The sequence below is a fragment of the Paramormyrops kingsleyae genome, chromosome 5 (genome assembly GCF_048594095.1).
Source record: "Paramormyrops kingsleyae isolate MSU_618 chromosome 5, PKINGS_0.4, whole genome shotgun sequence".
NCBI classification, from domain to species: Eukaryota; Metazoa; Chordata; class Actinopteri; order Osteoglossiformes; family Mormyridae; genus Paramormyrops; species Paramormyrops kingsleyae.
Window position 1 is genome coordinate 30,629,498 of NC_132801.1, and position 23,885 is coordinate 30,653,382.

Here is a 23,885-nt window from a genome sequence, read left to right on the forward strand (position 1 = left end):
AGAATGTTAGCTAGGTCTGTAGGAGTAGCTGATGTTGGAGAACATTAGCCACATGCCTGTAGGAGTAGCTGCCTTTGGATTATGTTAACCTTGTGTGTAGGAGTAGCTGATGTTGGAGAACATTAGCCTGGTCTGTAGGAGTAGCTGGCTTTGAAGGACTTTAGCCTTATGTCAGTTGAAGTAGGTGGTGTTGGAGAATGTGAATTACGTGTCTATAGGGGTAGCTAACATTAGAGATTGTTAGCAGCACCTCTGGATGGATAGCCAACGTTGGTGAATATTAGCTTATTAGCTGTGCATCTGACGTGTCATGTTAATGCATTTAAAGTTTTAAAATTTAGCGTAGCAAAAATAAATAAATAAAGCTTTTTGGGTTATATAACATGTTGCGTAATCACCTCTTCTTTGTATGAACTGCAGAGCCATCTCCCCCGCTTTGTATTCGGCATAAATGTCTTAAGGTTGAGAATTGCATTTTAACACTCGGCACTGGACAGATGTGCCCCGTGAGAGAGACAGAGGAACTGATCCCTTCCCGTCACCCCTTACATCCACCCCGTGGAAGCGGCCCAAAGCCAGGACGGCTGTCCCCTCGGGATGCCCCCCCCCACAACCTGCGCGCTCTGGTGGAGAGCCAGTAATGTGAAGAATATGCCCTGTAGCCCGATTTGTTTTCATCTGTTTACTTATTGATTTCATTTGTATCTGCTTGAATAACGAGCTCAGGCTTGGCCGGCCAATGACATGATGCACCTTAATGGCCAAATCATGCGATTAGGGCGTCCCGTATGTGTTTCCTATCTTCTAGAGACAGCGTAATTAATTGGGAGGGGGGCTAGGAAGACAAAGCTGGATGAAGTGGTATAAAATATCTCCCCCCCCTCCTTTTTTTAAGGGAGCGATTGATGGTAAACAAGTAATAGGATTAAACCTGGGATGTAGGCAAGGGCGTAGGTTTGACTTTGGGGGGGACACAACTTAATAATTTAAATTCAAATGTCTATTTATTGAGGGGGGGGGGGAATGGAGCCAGATTAAATGTTGTGGGAAATACATCCCCCCCTTCCTATTCCCCTGGATGTAGGATTGTCTGTTTGGCGAAAGTCTTCCAGAAGGCATATGTGTTCATGCGTGTGGCATTGTGTGCCCAGTGCATCCTGGGATAGGCTACAGGCTAGCTATGCCCCTGTGCCTATGGAAGATGGATGTAGGGTTGTCTGTTTGAAAATTGTCCTTGGAAGGACAAAGTGTGCCTGTGTCTGTGTGTTTTTGATAGTTAGTTTATAGTCTTTTACTTTTGGGAGAACATACCCCAGAAAGCAGCCCAGTCAATCAATGAGTCCTTTTGACAAAGAGGACTTTAATTCTCTGCAACTTCCTCACTTTTTAATAAAATATTTCTGCAATATCCAGAGAGCGGCTTCATAAATTAATAATTACTGTTGGAGAGCATAGTTTTTAATTAAACTTTATCTCTGAGGAGTTAGACATTGCTTAGACAGGTAGATATTGCATTAATCACTTATAATATATTTATATGGCAAGTTAAAACTATTCAAATTAAATATGAAAATGTGTATTAGAGTTAAAATGCTGTGCCAGTAAATTAGATTTTTTATTTTACCAATTTGGCTGTTTTCTTTTTAACTTCTTTTTAAAGTTACACATTTCTCAGTAGTGCAAATATTAAAATATATATTCTGTCAGCAGAGATCCTAAACCAAACGTCATGTAATTAAAAACACTTTTTAGTATGTTTGGTCAGTGAGATTGTGGGCTGATTTTGTTTGCTCTGTTACTCTACCGTAAATGATGCAGACTGTGATGCTTTCCTAAATATAATTTCCTGTCTGCTTTGGCTGTCTGTGGAATCCTGATCATAAGTTGTTCTGACTTTAACTTTTCACGAACAAACGACATAAAGCAGTGTTTCCCAACTGCTGGAGAAAAGGATGTCATCAGACAGTTGTCTGTGGGTTGTGGAGTGTAGAGATGCACCGATCTGATATTCGGATCAGTATCAGCGCCGATCCAAACCTATTATACGGATCGGGTATCGGCCACATGTGACCGATCCACGTCCGATACTTACTTATTTCATTTTTTGAAGTCTCTAAAAAGATAGCTCCTATTTCATGATAAACCGATTGTACAATCAATCGGACGACAGCTCTTTCCCATTTTAGATGTTTTTTGCAGCATTCAAGCTGAACAGTAACGCTGCCTCTCCGTTATTTTACTGCACAGTGGGGTGAGTGCAGTGACTTCGGCCTGCTGTGACGTCACGCGCATACTGTACCCTTTGCAGTAGGGGGAGCATAAGAACATCAGATAAGAGGGTAACAATTTGGAAGTATTTTGCACTATTACAGCAACTAGTAGCACAGCGATTTGCAGTCTTTGTAAAAAGTAGCATTTAGTGGAAAATCCCACTAAACAAAGTGCACACGACTGTGTGAGACAACGCGAGTAATATTTAAAAAGCAATGGATGGTTTGGAAGTCGCTAACTTGAGCTGTTTTGCGGACTCGCTACAGCTTCTGATAGACGAGGGGCTGCTATTGCAGTGAAGTGTGAGTGACACTGTTGCCAGTGGGCATTTTAAGCATTCACCACTTGTGTATTCTCTCTTGGAGGATATAGCAAATGAACTGTTTCTAGTAGCCTAATTAAAGATTTTTTGGCATACATTTTTCATCTGTATTTACTAGTTAAAAATATTAACAATATTAATAATATATATGTAATGTGTTTCGGAATTGGATCGGAACTGAAAACATGTGGACCGGCCCATCCTTAGTGCATGGTTTTGAAAAATAAATAAATCCACCCCGAAGCCTGCAAATTTGGGATGTGACTTACTGACCATAGAATCATGTGGGTCTTGAGGTTAAACCCCTGCTGCAAGGTGTGATGTCATCAGTTTGGGGGGGAAATAGATCATTTGGTGCTGAGACGCTTGTTGACCTGACGGGATGTGAACCTCGCCTGAAGTAATTAACACTAAAGGACAGCGCTGCACACAGCTACCCCTTCCTATTGATTCTGATCCACTTTACCAACTTTTACATTTAGGCAAAAAGGGTTTGGGTTCACTGGACAGCATTTCCACCGGCCCGGGACATTTGAGTCTGTTTATCTCCTATTACACTGTCTGCCCCCTTCGTCTTTTCCCAGAGAGCTCCCTCACTCCCCACGAAACCTGCAGGCTCACCTGAACGCCACGGACAGCCGGACCGTCGACCTGACGTGGGTGCGCCCCTTTGACGGGAACAGCCCACTGTTGCACTACATCGTGGAGCTCTCTGAAAACAGTGAGTGCCCGGATGGAGACCACTCTCCAGAAATTTGCCGGACTGCCTCTCCTCCTTCCCACTGAATGCATCACCGTAGACTTTCCGATATCACAAACTTACGAGACCAAGCATCTCCAAACTTCTGCACCCCCGGGCGACACAGGATGTCTTTGGTTTTGCCGATGAGCTTCCTGGTTCGGACGGACCTCATGGTTTTGGCCCGGAGGCCTGTCCACTCGCCATGTCCTCAGAACCAGCTCTGTCTGGTCTTGGCTGGGTCTTCCTGTCTTTCACAGCTTAAGAGGATCACGTCAGGGTTCCTTACAGGGACACTTTAAACAGGATGGGGAATATTATGGCTGGCCTTTCTCCTGGTTCAGGGTCTATAGCACCAGCTTGCTGTTATTTACACACCAGCAAACGTAGGCAGCTCAGTACGCAAAATGTCATTGTTGGGATGTTTTACAATACATTTTAAAGGTTGAATGAGAGTGTACGAGTGTTTTACTCAATAACAGTTATTATTGATAGGGCATTTCTTTTGAAAAAAAGGAAAGTCTGTGAAGATATCCAGTTAACAAAGTCATTTATCCTGTGTGTCACACTTCTGTCTGCGATAACAGTGTTTCTAATAGTATCACAATAAGAAGATCTGTCTCCCAGCATTAAGCGGGGCTCTGGTAAAGCAAGGTCACTTTAAGGGTGTGAAATTCAGTGGCTGAGGAAGAAGTTAATCTGCATTTCTGTATCCAACATCCAAAACAGTTCACATTGCCAGCCTGTTTGGCAGACGGGCAGGAAGGGAGCTGTAAAAAAACGGCAGCGTCCCCACAGTGAAGCGTGATGTGTCACTGTCAGGCTTCTGTGCGTGTGTCTCCTCAGGACTGGGAAGCAGTGGAGGGGGGAAATATACACAAGGAACATTCCGGAGAAAAGCCCCTTTCTTTACCCTGTGCTGCAAATGGGTTTCAAAATACAGCTCTCTGCTGGCGAATGATTCAAAGCAGACAATCTTCAACTTGGATGCTGAAGAATGGGAAAGAGCAGTGGTCCTCAAGCTTTCAATCCAAGGACCCTCTGTGTCCAGGAAACCGTGTTTGCGCTGAAATCCTAAACATGCATTTTAAGGGGTTAGCCTTCGACAACATAAAACAAATACTGCAAATTATGATATTTCTTTCAATGTTTTAAAATTAAATGAAGTACGCCACTAACTCAATGAATTGGTTTTAGCTGTGAATTCTGTGTAACGTCACAATAAAAACTCCTGTGCTGTTTAGCACAAGGGACGAATACTATAGGTTTCTATTAAAAATATTTACTAATGCCCTCTTTATACTGCCTATTTAAAGTATATTGATATAAGTGGTGTTGTATCTTTTTTAAAAAAAATACCGATATGCCATAAAGCTAGTTATAGATTATCGCCAGCGCTAGCTTTAGCAGTGTTGTGTTTTTTATACGCTTTTCAGAAATAATGTGCGGGCGCCTTGCTCCTCACTGAGGCCCCCAGTTGGAAACTGCTGGGAGAGAGAACTTCTATTGCCAGTCAATGTCCGAATATAAACCCGATTGAGCCTCATGTCTGTCTGAGTCGGGGGAGAGGCTGTGCTACGAGGAGGGGACAGTGTACAAAGTTGGTAGAGACTTACCTAAAAAGATTTGTAGCTGTAATTGCAGTCAAAGGTGCTTTCAGCAAATATCGATTTGGTGGGAGTGGACAATTATGCAGTCGACACATTTCATTGTGTCCCCTTTAAGTTTGCGAGCATTATAGTGACTGAGGCTTCAAACTTATGTTTGAGAGCTTCGGGCGTGAACAGAAATAAGACTTTCCAAAGAGAGAAATGTGCTTTCATCATGTAGTAATTTCACAAAATCAAAGTCCAGGAAGAATATGAGGACCGTTGCAACACTGTTCAATGGAAATATGGTCTCTGTTTCTGTAACAGTGGGACCTACATGCACAGTGTATATTTATTAATTTTATTCCCACTTTCAAAGTAGAATTTACAGTGCTGTCCTTATTATAAATGGTATTCAGTCTCAGTACAAATAGATTTTCAGTGCTCGCTAGAATATTACATTCACATCTTGTATAAAAGTCACCTTTTTCTGTCATTTGTGTCACCAAAACCCCTATTCGATGAATGTGCAACGTTCTGATTCTTTTCTCAGTACTTTCTCCATAGGCCGTGTTTAATGACAAATGTTTTATTCTTCCGTTTTCTGCACTTAAGCTTCTCCTAGTGTTGGTGCAAATGAATCCTTTTGGCAAAACTGCTCTGTTAACGTTGTGACACATAAAGCCCAACTTGTCAGGTAAATACTCGTGTTTTATTGGCTCAGTCTCCGGAAAGAAAGCGGCGCTCCTGGAATTTGTCTTTATTGCCTGACCTCCTGTAAGCTTCAAACGAAGCTTCAGGGATGGATGGAGTAAACCTGTGTCTGAATTTGAGGAGGAACAGAGGGAGCGGAAATAGATCTCTGACAACCTCAGAAACGCCCATGTGCCTCTTATTACACCGTTATTTATTTTGTTATTTTTAGGCTAGATATGGGCTTGTTGGCTAGATAACAGCCTACGCTCCACCGGCAAGTTCATCAAGCTGACTTAATGGTCCCCTCTTACGCCCATAGGGTGTGGCAAAAGCTTTGTTTGTTGTTTGTTTGTTTGTTATTTATATGTTTTTACCTTTTTGATGTTTTGCATTTAGAGATAACACATTGTGATGATGTGCCACTTATGGAGCATGGAACAGAATCAGTTTTATTATCGTATTCATGCACCTAACAAATGTACATTAATGACTGTAGGTATGATAGACAGTAGTTTCATCCAAATTGATGGATGGATGGATGGACGGACGGATATAACAAGAGAAACACTGAGAGTTTGTGTGTAAGTAAAAGAAGCATTCTAGAGATCCAGCACGTAATTTTCCAAGCCTTAGGGGGAGGATAAGATTAACGGATTGTGCAGTTGTGTATATATATATATATATCTGCCACCTTAAGCTGCTTAGGAGCTTGTAGCCGTTGGTCATCAGGACACATGGAGCTACGTCAGCAGGGCCCCGCGGCCAGCAGAATGTCCCCCACTAACACGCCGCGTGCTGCCCGATAGCTGTGGGCGTCGACAGGGGCACGGGCGTGCAGGTGCGCAGACGGCCCGTTAAAATGGAGCTTTAAGCAAGTCGCGTTTGGAGACGATCAGTCGGCACGGAATGGCAAGCATTGTCACGGCAACACAGAAGCCGCATCCCGTGGCGGTTACAAACCATTCTACTGAGCGTTTGATCTCGGGAGTTTTCCGCCCGACGGCACGCAGGTGGCACAGAAAGAACCGGGGAGGCAGTATGAACCAATGGAAAGTGTACAGACAAAGATTAGCAGTCTATAAAAGGAGTGTTGTGCAATATAAGCTCTTCAGATTGTATCAGTCCTTTTACAATGTCTGGATGTTAAATGAACTGATATCTTAAAAAAAAAATAGAAATTACATCTATCCTCAGAATGGGGCCAGTTTAAGGTTAATTCTGTTTTACTTAATGCCTGACGTTACCATGACTGTCCATGGTTGAATGTGACACAGTGATTTATAATTACCCTATTTTAATAGATTTAAGTGATCTTTTTTCATTTGCAGTTAATGAAAGATCTCCTCTGACGTATCCTTTGATCTGAATTACATGCTGGTCCTTGAGCTGTTTCAGAGGGGTTGCGTGACTAAATTTTCCACAACATGCTGGTTCTGTATAAATTGCTGATTAACTTCTAGTAAACGCTCTGGCCAGGGAGCAGATATGTAGCAAGCTGTCTGGTTAAAATAGTGGTCTGTTAAAATATATGCAGTACTAGCAGTGTCGGATAAATTGGAAAGCTCTGTTCTACAGAAATTCAATTTTGTGATTGTTATTTTTTTTTTTTTAAATAAACATGACTTTCCATTCTTTTGAAAAAAATACTTGTCTCTTCCCACTCTCATGGGGCCCAGATTGGTTGGATTTTTGGAAAATGAATAATTCATTCAGAAATTCTCCAAAGCTATTCACTCGCCTCTTCTTCGAGGGTGAAAGGGTGACACATCATAGTCTCTGTGACTCAAATCCAGATCACAGTAGGAACACATGCAAAAATAACATGGATCTATAAGATTAGGTGGAATGTCAGCTGACAAAATTATCGCATTGCCCTGTTCGGTTTTCGTTTATCTATTTGTACAAACTGACACGCTGTTATTACTCTGCACTGTCATTACGCTGTTATACACAATCTTTAGTCATCGACAGATATTGACTCGTGTGAAAAACGTGCATCCTTCCCCCGTGAACACGAAACCCTCCCTGTTTATTTTCCAGACTCTCCGTGGAAGATTTACTTGCCCAAAGTGAATCCGACGCTGACGCGGGTACTGGTGAGAGGTCTGACCCCTGCGCGCACCTACCAGTTCAGGGTGTGCGCCATCAACCAGGTGGGGAGGGGGCAATACAGCGCCGAGACCAACAGGTACGGGGCCCTGCTCCACACCTCCTGCCCAGAGTTCCTCACACGTCTGTCCTTGTAGATCCTGTGATCCGTCTGTTCATCAAGGCGCAGTGGAAAATTGCCTTCTCCCTCTGCCATCAAAATACACCATATTAACATGAAACATTGATAATTCTGTCAGCAGCGTACATTTGAAATAATTACATAGATTTTAGTTGCATTTCCTCTCTGGAGGGACGCCTGCACCGCGGTTTCTGTGTTCACCCCACCTTGCTGTAATTGGTATATATCCGCAAAGTGAATGAATCATCGGATCGACTCTATTTTAGGTGTGACTCCCCTTTCACTCAGAGTAATGGTGTCTCGCTCATTGCAATGAGGCAGCGTTCGGCCTGTCAGCTGTCGCCCCTGCATTGTCAGTGTTACCACTCTTCCTTGAGCTATTGAGGTGGCATTTTGGTCTTGAAAAGGGCGGCAGTTTTTTTTTCATTATTACAAGAGCACAAGGTCTCCATTTACCCAGAAATGAGCAATTTATATTCATCAGGCATTATTGAACTGAGCTTCTTTAGATTTCACATTGCCCGTGTTTGCCAAAAGTCGTCACACATCCTCTGAGGGGACGGAGTCATCACCCACGGCGTTGATTTAGCACCGATGAAGGTGAAGTTGCTCTACGTCCCAGACTGCCGTGAAGTGGCGAAAATAGCGGTTGGTGTGTGGAGAAAGGGCATCGTGCCCTAGAAAAAAGCTAAGAGACCACTTTGCTGAGCTGGGAGTGGATTTTGATTGGAATCCAACATTGAGAAGCCTTGTGTCTTTGAACACTAGCTTGATGCTCTCAGCTTGATTCTAGAGGCTCCTCTCCAATCACAGGAATTATACCGAATACTCACTGCCATAACTGCGTCTCTAGACAATCACAATCAGGGATCTGGGCACTCTTTGCTCATTTCCTACCCTGCCTTTGCTCACCTTATGTGGACCAGCATGATAGAGTCACACGCAAGACTTTGCTAGTAATAAATGGGTCTAGCACATATTGAACACAGTGGTGTAAGAAGGATCAAAGATATGTAGCACAAGTCAAAAGTGTGGACATGCCAAGTTACCTACAAAGGAGAGTGATAGTGTCGCATCACATGACCTGGCCACCTGACCTAAACACTGGTTTTGGTGGAAAGAAATGGTTTTGGAGGAGTTTGACCAGAGAGTGAAGAAAAGCGGTCAATGAGTGCTCAGCATATATGGCAGCTCCTTCAGCTGGAGAAACATCTCAGGAGGCCACCTCATGAAACTGGCATGGTCAGCCAGTCCAAGAAGCAATTGGTTTATGGGGTTTAAGGGCATCGCTTAAGGACCCATGTGGGATCACTATGCCAACCCAGGGATTTGAACTAGCAACCCTTTGAATTCAAACCCACAGAGCTGACCCCCCCCCCCCAACAAATAAATTTTCTTGGTTAATACTTTGTTGGTAAGTGCATAATCCAATTCTGTAATATGGTTTTGATGTCTTTATTATTAGATGTAGAGAATAGTACACATAAACCTTTCTATGGATAGGTGTGTCCAAACTTTTGACTGGTTTTGTGATTTTCAGAAGAGCAAAGCTTAGTTAAAAGCAATACATGCATTTTTAAATTGAATCGATACACCAGATTTATTTAACATTTGCCCTAAAACCCTAGACATAAACACTGTGATTGATCTGGAAGTGAAGGCTAAAGAAGGGCTGCATTTCTCGTTCCTACCTGAGGGGCCAAAATTGTAGTTCAATATAAAAATCCATACTGGGTGCCTTTAATAACACATTATAATTTTGTAATTTCTCATGTTGGGAGAGGGTAATGGATTTACAAAAACAAGCATGCTCTGTTATCAGTTGAACCTTGGGTAAGTGAACAAAAGATTAAAATAAAAAACTTTTGTAGAAGATGAAAAACAACCTTATTCTAACGGGTGACTCCACAAGGGAAAAAAAAATTCAAGCAACTCCTGATTTGAAAACTTTTGTATAAACGCAAACCTCACCCCCATCATGAATAAACATAGCTTTTTCTACAGCACTGATTTGAATGTGAGAAAAATAACACTGAAAGTTTATCAAAAATGTTGCCTTTGAATATAAATTTCTAGACAACTCTGTTTACACTAATCATGCATAATGCAAGTGCTGGAATATTTTTTTCTACTGTGACTTTTGGTTGAGTCCAAAAAGCTAAATTAGGTGTTACATGCAAAGTGCTTCTTACATTGCAAAAGTTGAGCCAAGCAGAAACCCAACAGTCCAATTTGATCAACAGAATAATCTTTGTTAAGTTTATAAGATTTGTGATCACTGTGTATTCAGTGTTGTAGATTTGTGCCAATTATCAAAACATTTTGCATGCTCTCGGCAAAGTCAATACTGTTGTGAAAAAAACAGTAAATGTATTGTTTTTTTCGAGGTGTTTTTCTTTAAGCGTGTGCCATTGATTTAGCCAGGCTTTCCTTACGTGTCATAAGTACATGCTTTACACTATCCACCATGACACTTTGACTATGGGGCTACTGTGTAGGGATCCTGCTTGGACAGATATGCCATTTGTGGACCACACTGTCCAGGGAAAGTTGTGTTGGACTGTAAAGTTTGTGTTTTATATCTCACTTTGATCAGCATCGTAACTTAAGAGCTGGGCCACGCGGTCAGATTAGCAGGCTGTCACGCTGGCCTCGTCTATGCTAAAGGCACTTTGCATGGTTCCATTCGCCGGGAAGAGCGGGGCGAATCTGCGGAGCGCCCATGAAGGAGGCACCGTGAGAGGCGGGGGAGATGCTGAGGGATGGGGGTGGGGGTGGAGAGGGGCTTTCCCGAAGGGGAAACACCTCTGGGCAAGCCTTACTCTCATTCTGAACCGAGGGCATCAGTTAAGGAAAGGATGCCTTGCAGGGAAGAGAAAATAATTACGGATATGAGGAGAGGGTGACCCTAAATGTGAAATAATCTAACGATTTCTCATTAAGTCCTGGGGAAAACGAGTGCATCACGGTGATAGGCGTCGATACGGATTAAACGATCCGCTAGCAGGATCATATGCAGTTTGCTATACAGGACGAGCAAGAGGAAAAAATAAATAAAAGCACCTAGAGGAGGTGGCTTGGCTGTACCCTACAAGTATTTCCATTGTCAAAACATCGCACATGATCAGAGGCAAACACGGCAAGGGGGACCAAGTTGTCATGCCTGTTGCCAGTAATTAAACTTGAATACACAAATGTGGCAGAGAAATACAAATCAGATATGGGCTGTAATTTAGATAGGGAATGTAATAATCTGCTATTGAGTCAGTTCGCACACCTCAGGCGTTCAAGCGAGGATCTTAAAAGGGCAACCACTGCAAGCCTCTTATCAACACTGAGCACGCCGTTCTGCGATATTCATTAAATGCTAATTGGGTTTTACTGTTTTAAATGCTATTTTACACTATCTTTGCTCTCTGCAGACGTTTCCCGTGCTTCTGTTTTGAGAACCATCGCTGTGTTTTTATTTTTGTCGAGGAGCAGCATCTGTGCTTTTCGTAGACAAAGCAAGACATTGGCCCCCAGATGTTCTTGTGATAAATGAACTGACCATTAGTCATGGGGGTCAGCTGGGAACGTGTCATCCAGTTCCTCAAATGCCGCCACACTAGAGCCTTAGTACGGACTATGGTTGTAGGCATCTTCCATTAGCCTCCAGAGGGGGGCGCTGTGGCAGAATGGAAAGTAGCCTGCAGGCAGATCTCTGTATTCTCCAGCTCCTCTGAAAACCTTGGGCACTGTACCCTAATGCTGTCCCTAACTGCTCTTTACCGTCCTGTAGGCTAATGCTACGAGAGGAGGCTCCAAGTGCCCCTCCCAAAAACATTGTGGCCAGCGGCAGGACCAACCAATCCATAATGGTGCAGTGGCAGCCCCCACCGGAACCCGAGCTGAATGGAGTGCTCAGGGGGTACGTGCTCAGGTAAGCTTCTCAGATGGACAGATTCTAACAGCCATTCATTTCTTCTAATGTGATAAGCTCAGCAAGTAAGGGATCTGTGCTTGTGTCCAGAAGGTTCTTGGGTTAGAATCCTGTTGCCCATAGAGTAATCATCATGAGGAAGCCCCTTATCTGCAGCTGCTCCTGGATTCCTGCACACTGGCTGACCCTGTGCTCTGACCCCTGACCTCTCACCTGTGTATACAGTCATTCCTCATTTCCCCCAACACGGAGCTGGTGCTGGTGCCAGTGCCGGGCTGGTTCTCGTTTGGTGCCTTTTGAGAACCAGCCTGCGTTTCCACTGGTTTAAAAAAAAAAACGGAACAGAAATGTTACATAGGCGGAAGTGAAAGTAAAGTAAAGGTTAATCTGTATTTAGTTTTTTGGGTTTATTTTACCGAACCGAAAAAAAGTGTCCAGAGTATGACTCCTTGCGTCCTGTCTCTATTGCCTGTATCCACTTTTGTCTCTGTGTGTGAGTTTCTTCTCGCTCGCTCTTTTACCGCGGTCCTTCAGGATCGTGCAGTAAAAGTCTGCTAAATATAAAAATTTGCAGTCCGCCTCATGAACTCTTCACCACTCGAATGGCACGATATTTTATTTATTCAACCTGTGACAAATTTATACTTTATTGTTAAATATATTTATGCTTTATTATTCGATCCGGCCAGCAGATCAATCTTTCGTTTTTCACAGGAAAAAAAAAGTAACGTTACATAATTTTTGTGATTTATACAAATGTTTTAGTGCAAGTTAATAGTTTACGTAAAATATCTTATTTTCAACAAATACAATCCATACTATTTTAAAGTATTTTACGATGCTTTGTCTCCGTGAAGGCCCCCCTGTCTGCGAGTGTTAGTTTATTCCTGCTTGCTGTTTTACTGCTGTCCTTTTAAGGATCATGCAGTAATGCTAAAAACTGGACTTTTTCATGATTTGTTCACCACTCAAACGCCATAATATTTTATTTATTCAACCTGTGACATATTTATACTTTATTATAAAATCTGGCCAGCAGAATTTTAAAAATTATGTTATTCTACGAATAAGCTGGCAAGTCATTTCACTTCTAGCACCACCTTTATTACACTAATGATAACGGTAATTGGATTGAATTTTCTGGGTATGTGGAAGGTTTGGACGCCAAAGCCCATCCCACTTTCTGAGCCCAGCTTTTCTGTGCTGCCGTGCTGGAGCCATTCTTTCTGGCCCAGGACCATATGTTTTGCGGTGGAAACACATGGAACCAGTGCTAGATTAGGAAAAAGTCCTGCACCAGTACCGTTGGTGGAAATGAGGCTTCAATGACCACTTTATTAGGTACACCTTGCTAGTACTTTGTTGGACCCCCTTTCGCCTTCAGAGCTGCCTTAAATCTTTGTGGCATAAATTCAACAAAGTGCTTGAAATGTTCCCAGAGACTTTGGTCCATGTTGACATGACATCATAACGCAGCTGCTGCAGACTTGTCAGCACCACCTTCATGATGTGAATCTCCCGTTCCATCACATCCCATAGGTGCTCAATTGGATTGAGATCTGGTGACTATGGAGGCCGGTTGAGTACAGTGACCTCATTGTCATGTTCCAAGAAACTAGTTTGAGATTTTATGAGCTTTGCGACATGGCGAGTTATCCTGCTGGAAGTAGCCATTAGATGCTGGGTTCTCTGTGGTCATAAAGGGATGGACATGGTCAGCAACAATACTCAGGTAGGCTGTGGCATTTAAATGCTCAATTGGTACTAAGGCCCCCAAAGGGGGCCAAGAAAACATCCCCCACACCATTATATCACCACCAGCCTGAATTGTTGGTACAAGGCAGGATGGATCCATGCTTTTATGTTGTTTACGCCTACTATCTGAATGTCACAGCAGGTATCGAGACTCATCCCGCCAGACAACGTTTTTCTAATCTTCCATTGTCCAATTTTGGTGAGCCCGTGCCCACTGTGGTCTCCGTTTCCTGTTCTTAGCTGGCAGGAGTAGCGCCTGGTGTGATCTTTAGATGTTGTAGCCCTTCTGCTTCAATGTGTCAGGCGCTCAGGGATGGTGTTCTGCATACAGTACGTTGTTGGTGATGAGTGGTTATTTGAGTTACTGTTGCCTTTCTATCAGCTTAAACTAGTCTGGCCATTCTTCTCTGACCTCTGCCATCAACATGGCATTTTCACCAAAGTAACCGCTGCTCACTGGATGTTTTTCTTTTTTGACCCATTGTCTCTAAACCATAAAGATGATTGTACATGAAAGTCACAGTATATCAGCAGTTTCTGAAATACCAGCCCGTCTGGCACCAATAACCATGCTACATTCAAAGTCCCCTAAATCACCTTTCTTCCCCATTCTGCTGTTTGATGTGAACATTTACTGAAGCTCCTAACCTGTATCTGCATGATTTTATACATTGTGCTGCTGACATATGATTTGCCGATTAAATATTTGCTTCAATGAGAAATTGAACAGGTGTACCTAAAATAGTGACCAATCAGCATATATCTGTATCTGTCATGGAGAGCCGGGGGGGGGTGGATAAATTACTTCTATCCTAAATTTTTTGCTCAGTCATTTGCTGATGTAAATGTGGGGCCAAAGATCAAAGCAGTGATAAGTCACCAGCCAAACAGGAAAAATAAGCGGGGAAAAGGCTCTGCAGCTGAAAGCTCGGGCGCGGGTGTGGGGTGGGGGGGGGGGGGTCAGGCACTTTGTCCCCGGGCTAGAAACCGCAGTCGGGCTGGTGTAAACAGCTCAGGTCCCCTTTTTAATGGCGCTGCCTTCTGAGCTGTCGGGGAAATGGATTGGCTTGCGAGCGCTGAAGCCGCCGGGCCCCCACTGTCCGGGCCAGAGAAAAACAGCAGCTCGCATGGGCTGCCACTGACTCAGCCCCACCCCCCTTGGTGGTCGGACTCGAGCCCCCAGAGCGGAGGGCAAGGGAAAGGCTGCAGGCTGGGGGGCATGCAGATGCAAGTTAATGGCTCAGTGGAGACTCACTGGTTTTGCTGACTCTCAAACAATATGCATCTTTGTGGGGGGGGGGGGGTTCCTTCTAAGGCTTCCTACATGTAATAGGATTTCCCTGAACAGAAGAACAGTACTTCATAGCTCAAAAAGTATATTACACTCCTATATTGTTGATTATTTTCAATGCGCCATTGTCTGCGGTCCTTAACCATTGTTTTAGTGTGAATGAATGGCACAGCCTGATATTCAGTCTGAAATAATCTGTCAGTACAGATATACTCGTAAGGTAGATGGAAAGCGGGGGGTGTTAAATTAGACCCTGTGAAGTGGTTCTGTAATTAGATCGTGCAGTGATAGGGCTTTTTTTCACTCACAGGTATCGCCTTGCTGGCCTTCCTGGAGAATATCAGCAGAAGAACATCACCAGCCCCGAGATTAACTACTGCCTGATTAGGGACCTCATCATCTGGACGCAGTATGAGATCCAGGTGGCGGCGTACACAGGCAGGGGCCTGGGCGTCTACAGCCAGCCAGTGACGGAGTACACGCTACAGGGAGGTGAGGATCGCCACTCGTGCCCCACACTGATAGGCTCACCTCCGAGGTGCGGCACGCGTGTGGCGCTCAGTGATGGAGTACACGCTTTAGGGAGGTGAGGATCGCCACACATGCCCCACTCTGATAGGCTCACCTCCGAGGTGCGGCACGCGTGTGGCGCTCAGTGATGGAGTACACGCTTCAGGGAGGTGAGGATCGCCACTCGTGCCCCGCTTTGACACACTCACCTCCGAGGTGCGGCACGCGTGTGGCGCTCAGTGATGGAGTACACGCTACAGGGAGGTGAGGATCGCCACACATGCCCCACTCTGATAGGCTCACCTCCAAGGTGTGGCACGCGTGTGGCGCTCAGTGATGGAGTACACGCTTCAGGGAGGTGAGGATCGCCACACATGCCCCACTCTGATAGGCTCACCTCCAAGGTGTGGCACGCGTGTGGCGCTCAGTGATGGAGTACACGCTTCAGGGAGGTGAGGATCGCCACTCGTGCCCCGCTTTGACACACTCACCTCCGAGGTGCGGCACGCGTGTGGCGCTCAGTGATGGAGTACACGCTACAGGGAGGTGAGGATCGCCACTCGTGCCCCACTCTGATAGGCTCACCTCCGAGGTGCGGCACGCGTGTGGCGCTCAGTGATGGAGTACACGCTTCAGGGAGGTGAGGATCGCCACTCGTGCCCCACACTGATAGGCTCACCTCCGAGGTGCGGCACGCGTGTGGCGCTCAGTGATGGAGTACACGCTACAGGGAGGTGAGGATCGCCACACATGCCCCACTCTGATAGGCTCACCTCCGAGGTGCGGCACGTGTGTGGCGCTCAGTGATGGAGTACACGCTACAGGGAGGTGAGGATCGCCACTCGTGCCCCACTCTGATAGGCTCACCTCCGAGGTGCGGCACGTGTGTGGCGCTCAGTGATGGAGTACACGCTACAGGGAGGTGAGGATCGCCACTCGTGCCCCACTCTGATAGGCTCACCTCCGAGGTGCGGCATGCGTGTGGCGCTCAGTGATGGAGTACACGCTACAGGGAGGTGAGGCCCTCCACACACATGTGGGGCCTGTGCACGTGGGCAGCTGGGCAATAGCAGGCGCTGGTGGATTTTAAGCTTCTTCGTGATAAAAATGATTATTTGTAGAAGCCCTGGCTTCAGAGGCTGCTCATAAGGCTCTCGGGGTTTGTGGGCCCTACCCAACTTTGGTGCCCCCCCCCCCCCCAAATGAATCACTGAAGTGGATTTTTATCAGTCATAAACCTCCACTGTTTGCCGAAGCAATAAAACCCCATTAGAAGATTTTACTGCATGTCTGATTGGCCATTTAAATGATTATTGCCAAGATGAGCAAATTTATTGACTTGGGGGGCAAAACTGAAGAGAGACAATTAATTTGTCTAATTTGTTTTATGCGAAAGTGCACCAGTGGTACTGCTGAAAGCTCTTGATGCATCCGATACAATCACGGTCTGGGATTACCAAGAGTCAAAATGCTATAAATTTCAACGTGGAAGTCTTGATGATTTTTGATAGCCTTCGGTTGCAGGAAAATGTTATTTTGATGACATTTCAAATTGCTTCAGATATGGCTGCGTTATCCTGAATCGGCATAAGAGGAGAGAGGGTTGTTGATTGATAACAATGGGTTTTTGGTGCATGGTCGCATTCCTGAAGTATAAAACTTGTTTTGCACAAGAATGTTTTAGGACTGCTTTTTTGTGATTAGTAAATAGTAGAAAGTTCATTTTTGAAGCAAATCTCATGTTTGGTTATGTTCGATTTCATCCCCAAACCCCTGAATGTGCCGAACCACAGAGGAGTACCTTTGATTTGTTTTGAAAGTGCTAATTTTCATGAAATCTCCTCCATTGCCCTAAATAAGAGTGAGCAAGGTGACAAGAAAGTCTCAAAAAAGTTCACTAGTGATAGCATTGAAAGCCTTACACTCCAAGAAACATTTTTAAATAATAATAATTATAAAATTTGGCTGACTTTCAGTTACGTTATGAATCATCTTCCACATCCTATTTCTTCCATAAGCCCTGTGCAATTTTGTATACCCGTAATTAACATAAGGTTTTTACGGAAATGCATGGTAGCTGAACCGCGTGTGTATTAATCTGTCACTGTGTTGATAAAATGTGCTTTGTTAATGTTCCCCCTGCACCATCTCTTAAACAGGCCGCTCTCCACTGGATTGCGTAAATGATTATTGATTTTTAGTCCCACTTGAATACCGGCATTCGGTTTGACAGCTACACCCACATAAACTGTGTAGAGGTGAGCAAAATAGGGGCCTAGTTAACCCATGCGGTTGTGGTGTCGACCACACCACATACAATTTATGTGCAGTTTATGGGAAAAAAACTTAATAATTCATCATCCTAATAACATTGCCTAGGGAGGAGTACAGCAGAATGTGGTTGCCATTTCCGTTTGTGCTGTTATTTACCATGCTACCGTCTACGTCAGATGCCGGTCGCGTCATAGGACCCGAAAGTCAGCTCACGAGAAGTGCCAGTTAATAAATATGTGGGTGATTGGTGGCGTAGCATTTGCAGAAATCCTCATTCAGATCAATAACGCATCGCAAAGGGGTGCAAGGCTTCGAGGCCAGAGGGCATGCAAGTGAGCACTGCTCTCCCAGACTTAGCGAAGCTGTAAAATGTTCGTAATTTCTGCGTAAACTCTTTACAGACGCCCAAGGCCAGCCTACATCTCCGAAAGCAGTCGGGCTTAAACTTTTCTTTTTAATTGAAAACAGCCCTTAAATAAGAATGACTTCTGTCATAACCATACATGCGGAACGAGCTGCCAGTCCTAATTAACCCACCTTAAGTTTCTCATTTAAATGGATAAACCGTCGCGTTGAAAAGCCCGAAATGATCGATTGTCTGCATTGTGATTATTTTTCTACAAAACCAAGAGAAATGAAAAATGTATTATTATTCTGATTGAGTTAATATTCTGTGTCTGCTTATCGGTCTGTTTATGTAACCTGATGTTTTTTCTTGTTATTGTTGCTGTTAATAATTATAATTTGGAGAGGATTACTGAGTGGATATACAGGGCAGCCGACGCTTTGGATATACAGTCCTATTTTGTCTTATCAGTAAGAACCTTACAGTCTTCCCGGGCTTTGCCAGTATGGTCCAGACCATTTGGATAAGCTTGTTATGTGTAAGAACCATACAGTCTTTATGGAAATATTATCTGTGCAGCTCATGCAGTCATTGGGCTAGTTTTTGGACTTCGTCTGGTTTGTTTATAGCCAAAACTCATTCTGAATTTCACAGCTGATTAAGATATTATGGGTTGTGGTCAGTCAATTCACTGCTTGTTGTGCTACAAGCTGATATTCTGTTTCCTCTGGCCATTCCCTTTAAAATAAGCAGGGAAATGTTACATTTCAAAACCAAGACGGCAGGGATGTCTCCAGTGTTATTGAAGTTTCTCTCTGAAGCTTGTGGGCCCGCTTTCACACTGAGGTAAATTTGCGGTGCATTTTGCCTCACCGTCCACATGACTCAAGAGCACTTTCACTACCTTTTACAAATTAAGCGGATAAGAAGATTAAGTAGCTGCTCTAGGTGGAAATAAGTCCAAATCGCACGTCATGTTGAACCATAAAGAAAAATTTTTTCAGAATTATAATTTGCACTATAATGCACTGACTCAACCTTCAAAGTACATATTTCACACACGCTGGAGAATGTATTGAATGTATCATTGAGTTCTTAGTGTAACTACATGTTTACTTTCTAATAGCTTTTATTGTGTTGCAGAATTGCATAGTTATGACCAGACGTGTCACACTAAGGGTCTTCTGTGGTAAATCCTAATCCTCTGTGGTAACTCTTTCATGGGCACTTCCTACCTTACACGCCACTCGGGTACACATAGATAACGTGTATCTTCAGTAATCCACTGAAGAACAACTTCTCAGGTGAGGGCACAGAAGGAGATCTGATCCAGGCGTCACGCTGTTTAAACCGGGCCGCAACCATTAGAACTCGTTAACTTCCTGATTGCTGTTGAGTCAGTCAGGTTCACGTGAAAGATGCTGGTGGCCTCAATCTGATTTGCTGTCACGTCGTTTTCATGTTCTCTGTCAGGAGCATCTCACTACAGACTCAATGTCTTTCTTTGCTGCGTGAAACTCTTCTTTGAGTGAGGAACTTTTTGGTTCTTCTGTACTTGAAACCAAAATAAAAAGATTGATATGACTTTGGTTATAGTGGATGTCTGAGGGAGAGTGTCAGGCTGGGTGTTGGTGTAACTACTCACCGATGTCAGCTGTCCCCAGTAAGCAGGGATGAAGTGACATGTATTGAAACTGAGGGTGTGTATAATATACTGCAGGTGTCAGAGTCTCGCATTCACATCCATCCGTTTATTTGCAGTGCCAACAGCGCCCCCCCAGGACGTCGAGGCCGAGGCTCTGAACTCCACCACTGTCAAGTTCACATGGAATCCTCCCCCCCAGCAGTTTATTAATGGAATCAATCAAGGCTATAAGGTGCGTTTGAGACACGTGCTGTACAGCCGATGTTGCCAGTGAGATTTCAGTGGAAATCGCTCTTCAGGGTGACTGACCTGTTTGTGTCAGAACCTCCTGAGGTCAGGCCTTCTCCCCCCTGGCAGGAGAGCGTGGATCCTATCTGTTACCCCCAGCGCCCCCAGCCACTGTAGCCGTAGCTCACAAAATAAGAAAAAAAAACATTTGATGGACAATTAAATAAAGCATGCAAGGCGGTTTTGTGACACCTGTATTCCTTAGAGACACCCAAATGCTTCCCTGGTCAGAAACCTTCTAGATGTGATAAGAATAAAAAAAAGGTAAAAGAGCTTTAGACTGGAGTCCTGGCTTCGGAGCATTCAATTTAACTCTAACAGAGAGTTAGCTTCACTCATGTTAGGCGGACGAGCTGCCCGTAACCTTGGAAACCTTGACACATGAAGTATTGTGGCCTTCAAGACAAAATTGAAGCTTCCTTGTGAGTCCCACCACATTAACTGCATGGAAAAAACGAGTCATATTTTACTCTTGGCTAAAGTTGTTTTATATTTCCTTTCTGTCTATGAACATTTGATGCATTAAGTTACTTGTATTTCTTTAGCTATGTGTACTGTTGACAGTGAAGAACGTTTGCAGTTGTATAAATTAGTGAAGTATAGTATGGATGCTACAATTGAAGCCATTCAGGATGACATTATAAACTCATGATATAATGAAAAGCACATCTCCATGTTGTGCCTGGAGTTATCCTCTTGATGTTTGCTGTTTTATGCATGCTTTTGTCAGAGAGAAGATGTTCTCTGGGCAGTACAGTGGAGTAGATTGCACTGTGAAATGTCTGCCATTGTCATTATGTGCTATTAAGGTACAGATCGTTGAGCAATATATCCGCCTTCCAAGCGTTTATCCTGGTCAGGGTCACGGTGAAGAGGGGAGAATATCCCAGGCTGGGGGGCTTAGGATACATACACACACAGTGGGCAAGTTAGAGACGCATGCATGGTTTTGGACTGCAGGGGTACAGTGTGTAAACTCTACCCGCTTAGTCAGGTGGGATTCAAATCCACTCTGCCACTCTTTCTGTAGACTATGTGAGCAATATACATATTTTCTCACCCCAAGATTCTGTCTTAATGCCTAAGCTTTTGCCTTAAAAATTTGCCTCGTATTCTTTCCAGCTCTTGGCTTGGCCAGAACAGTCACCAGAAGTTGTTACTGTGGTGACGATCACCCCAGACTTCCACGGCGCCCGTCACCTGGGCTACATCACCGACCTGAAGAAGTTCACCCGGTACATGACGTCGGTGCTTTGCTTTACCACCCCCGGGGACGGCCCCAGCAGCCCCCCCCAGCTGGTGCAGACGCACGAGGACAGTGAGTTCCAGCCACTCGCCATATTCGCTTCCGGTCTTGGTGAACGTGCAGAGCCGAGGTCACCTCTGGTGCCTTCGAGGTGCCTGGGGGAGGCTTATGTCTCTGTCGTGTCGCTCTAAGCTTTGTTGGCCGTTATTTGGGGGGCTTGGCAACTTTTTGTAACAGATGTACAAACGGTGAACAAATTTGAGCAGCACATCTGGGAATAACGCACTACTAGATAAAATAACACCATTAGACTTGGTGAAACCTAGTAATCTAAAAAAAATCTAAAAAATCTAGTAATCTAAAAAAAAAAGCTCATTAGCATCAGTTTTCCTTTGCTTGCCATGCACGTGAAACACATTTGATGTTTTATAGCTGTTCACTCGTCCTTTATACCTCATTATGCTGTGTGACTTTGGTTTTTTTTGTTCAAAGAGCTTAATTTTCAGTACATTTTAAAGATCAAAATATTCAGAACAAAGAATGCTGTATTTACATTATTCTCTAAAAGTATCTTATCGGAGGTTTAGAATGGCATAAAGTAGGATTGGGAACAGGAGTATCTCTCTGAATCTGATAATGCTTTATTTTGCCTGTGTCTCCCTTTATAAATCACATGGCTCATTTGATTAAAGGATAATCCTCTTACAGCTGCTGAACTTGATGGGAGATGTGAATTTACTCTTTATAGTGGCTGTTAAATTCTGCCATTGACGGATTTGCTTCATACACGTTCAAAGAACTGTATGCACTTATATGTGTGCAGCATATATATGTATCTAATTATCTCTGTAATGGATTTGTTGTTTTGGTAAGACAGAACAGCCCCAAAAACATTGTGCACTTATAATGACATTGTGTACTTGGCTATTTTTCGTATCAGGACTACGCCTTTCTTTAAGGAAACACTAGCATTTTAAGGCCCTCTATATAGAATTAGAGGAAATGCTTACTCTACATTTTGGATGACTTTGTGTATATAGAAACATAAGGGATTTATTGATGATTATTATATTTTTGTGATGTAGAGCCTGGTCCAGTTGGTCACCTGAGCTTCACAGAGATTCTGGATACCTCCCTGCGGGTCAGTTGGCAGGAGCCTGTGGACAGAAACGGTATCATTACAGGTGAGACTCACAGTCTCCTGGTTGGACCCGCCTCCTTCCCATGGCCAGTGACCTCGGGTGTGCCCTCTTCATCTGTGTCACGGAGAGATGCACTCCATAGAAACCCACATGATAGACATGCTTAGTACATTTTACATATGTAGCAGACACCTTTATCTAAAGACCTTGTCCAATGGTGACATCACTGTGCTGACCATGGGATTTGAACTGACAACCTTCTTATCACAGGGGCAGAATCCTAACCCACTGAGCCACAACTACACATATAACAAAGTACACTGCATATGTTTGTTTCTGTGTTAGGCGGAATAGAAGGCCTGCTAAGAAGGAAAATGTGTTTTACAGTACCATGAACAGGGTAGCATGAGCTTTTAATCATCAGTCATCCATCTTCTTAGCCTGCCTTTCTCCTCCATGGGTGCATTTCGGCAGAAATATCTCTTAGCTATTCGGTGGCTGATTTCCGGCCAGCCCCTGCACGGAGCCGGCCGTACACAGGTGCGTGTTTTTGAATCCCGGGCCCATCTGTCAGCATCGAGCTTGTCATTGCATTAGCGAGAGGACGTGTCAGTGTTTCGAAAGGCGTTCCATTTTAATTTATCGGGCGTTCCCGGGTAGCGTAGCCTCTAATGGGCACGCGTGTGTTTAATGCTTCATTGGGTTGTCGCGGCGACGCTGTTACCTAGTGCAGTGTTTCTCAATCTGGTCCTTGGAGACCATCCGAGGGAGCGAAAATGTGGGCCGTATGGCAGGGAACTGGGAGAAATGCAGTTGTCACTTTGGGGTCACGGTATTTATAACGGACGGACCTAAACAGGCATTTGTCTATAGGTGCCAGATTATCAGACTCCTCAGCTGTGGGGGATCATACCCTGCATACCATGCATGTCCTGCACGGCCCGTGGAAGGTGACAGAGTTGTAGACATGTGTTGTCAAGCTGGGTGGAGTGCAGCCCCCACGCTCATGAGGAATCAGTGAGCCACAGCGGGAAGAGGCGTGTAAGAATGAATGTAGATTAAATTAAAATCATTTTTTGCCGCTCCAATTCTTCGGAGCTCGGCCCACCATGTCCCCCCTCCCACACCTCACCCCCCAACCCCCCCCCCCCCCCCTTGGATGTTGGACTTGCCAGCTTCTCGCCGGGTCTCTCGGTGCAAACTTTGATGTATGAGGGTCCCGATGCGAAAGGACAGTGTGCGATTGGAAACACTGCTGACGAAAAGGGAATGGAGTCCTGATAAAGAGCAAATTATACAGCACCCCTGCCAGCTATTAGTCTCTGTTTGACGCTCTGGACCCAGGAGCAGCTACACGGGCCGCGTGGCACCGACCGCGCCTTCCCGGGTCCGTCCAGCACTCTGTCCCTCAACCTCCGCCCATGCTGAGACACCACCTTGCCGAAAACGTCAACTTGACTTGCTAACTCTATAGACTCTTAGGTGAAATATGGGCGACCGTCTGCGTTTTGAAGGCAGGCACCTCCGTCGATCGTTTATCTTTTTTATTTTACGGCTGGGATTTCCGCATCAACATCCGCAGGCCGAAGATGTTAATTGGATCGATATTTCTGTAGCGG

General features: G+C 44.5%; 1 protein-coding gene across 7 annotated transcripts in view; it reads left to right on the forward strand.

Moving 5' to 3' along the window:
* Positions 1-23,885, forward strand: part of sdk1b (sidekick cell adhesion molecule 1b) — a 302,231-nt gene that overhangs the window by 226,581 nt on the left and 51,765 nt on the right. For 5 of the 7 annotated variants that reach the window (XM_023814919.2, XM_023814921.2, XM_072712548.1 and 2 more), the window contains 7 exons: positions 3,178-3,314; positions 7,658-7,805; positions 11,629-11,769; positions 15,126-15,307; positions 19,707-19,822; positions 21,001-21,196; positions 22,210-22,308. In XM_023814919.2, the coding sequence (XP_023670687.2) occupies positions 3,178-3,314; positions 7,658-7,805; positions 11,629-11,769; positions 15,126-15,307; positions 19,707-19,822; positions 21,001-21,196; positions 22,210-22,308 (1,019 nt within the window). Of the gene's footprint in view, positions 1-3,177; positions 3,315-7,657; positions 7,806-11,628; positions 11,770-15,125; positions 15,308-15,947; positions 15,966-16,330; positions 16,342-19,706; positions 19,823-21,000; positions 21,197-22,209; positions 22,309-23,885 lie in introns of those variants that run through there. The other 2 variants (XM_072712549.1, XM_072712550.1) reach the window with 2 other exon arrangements.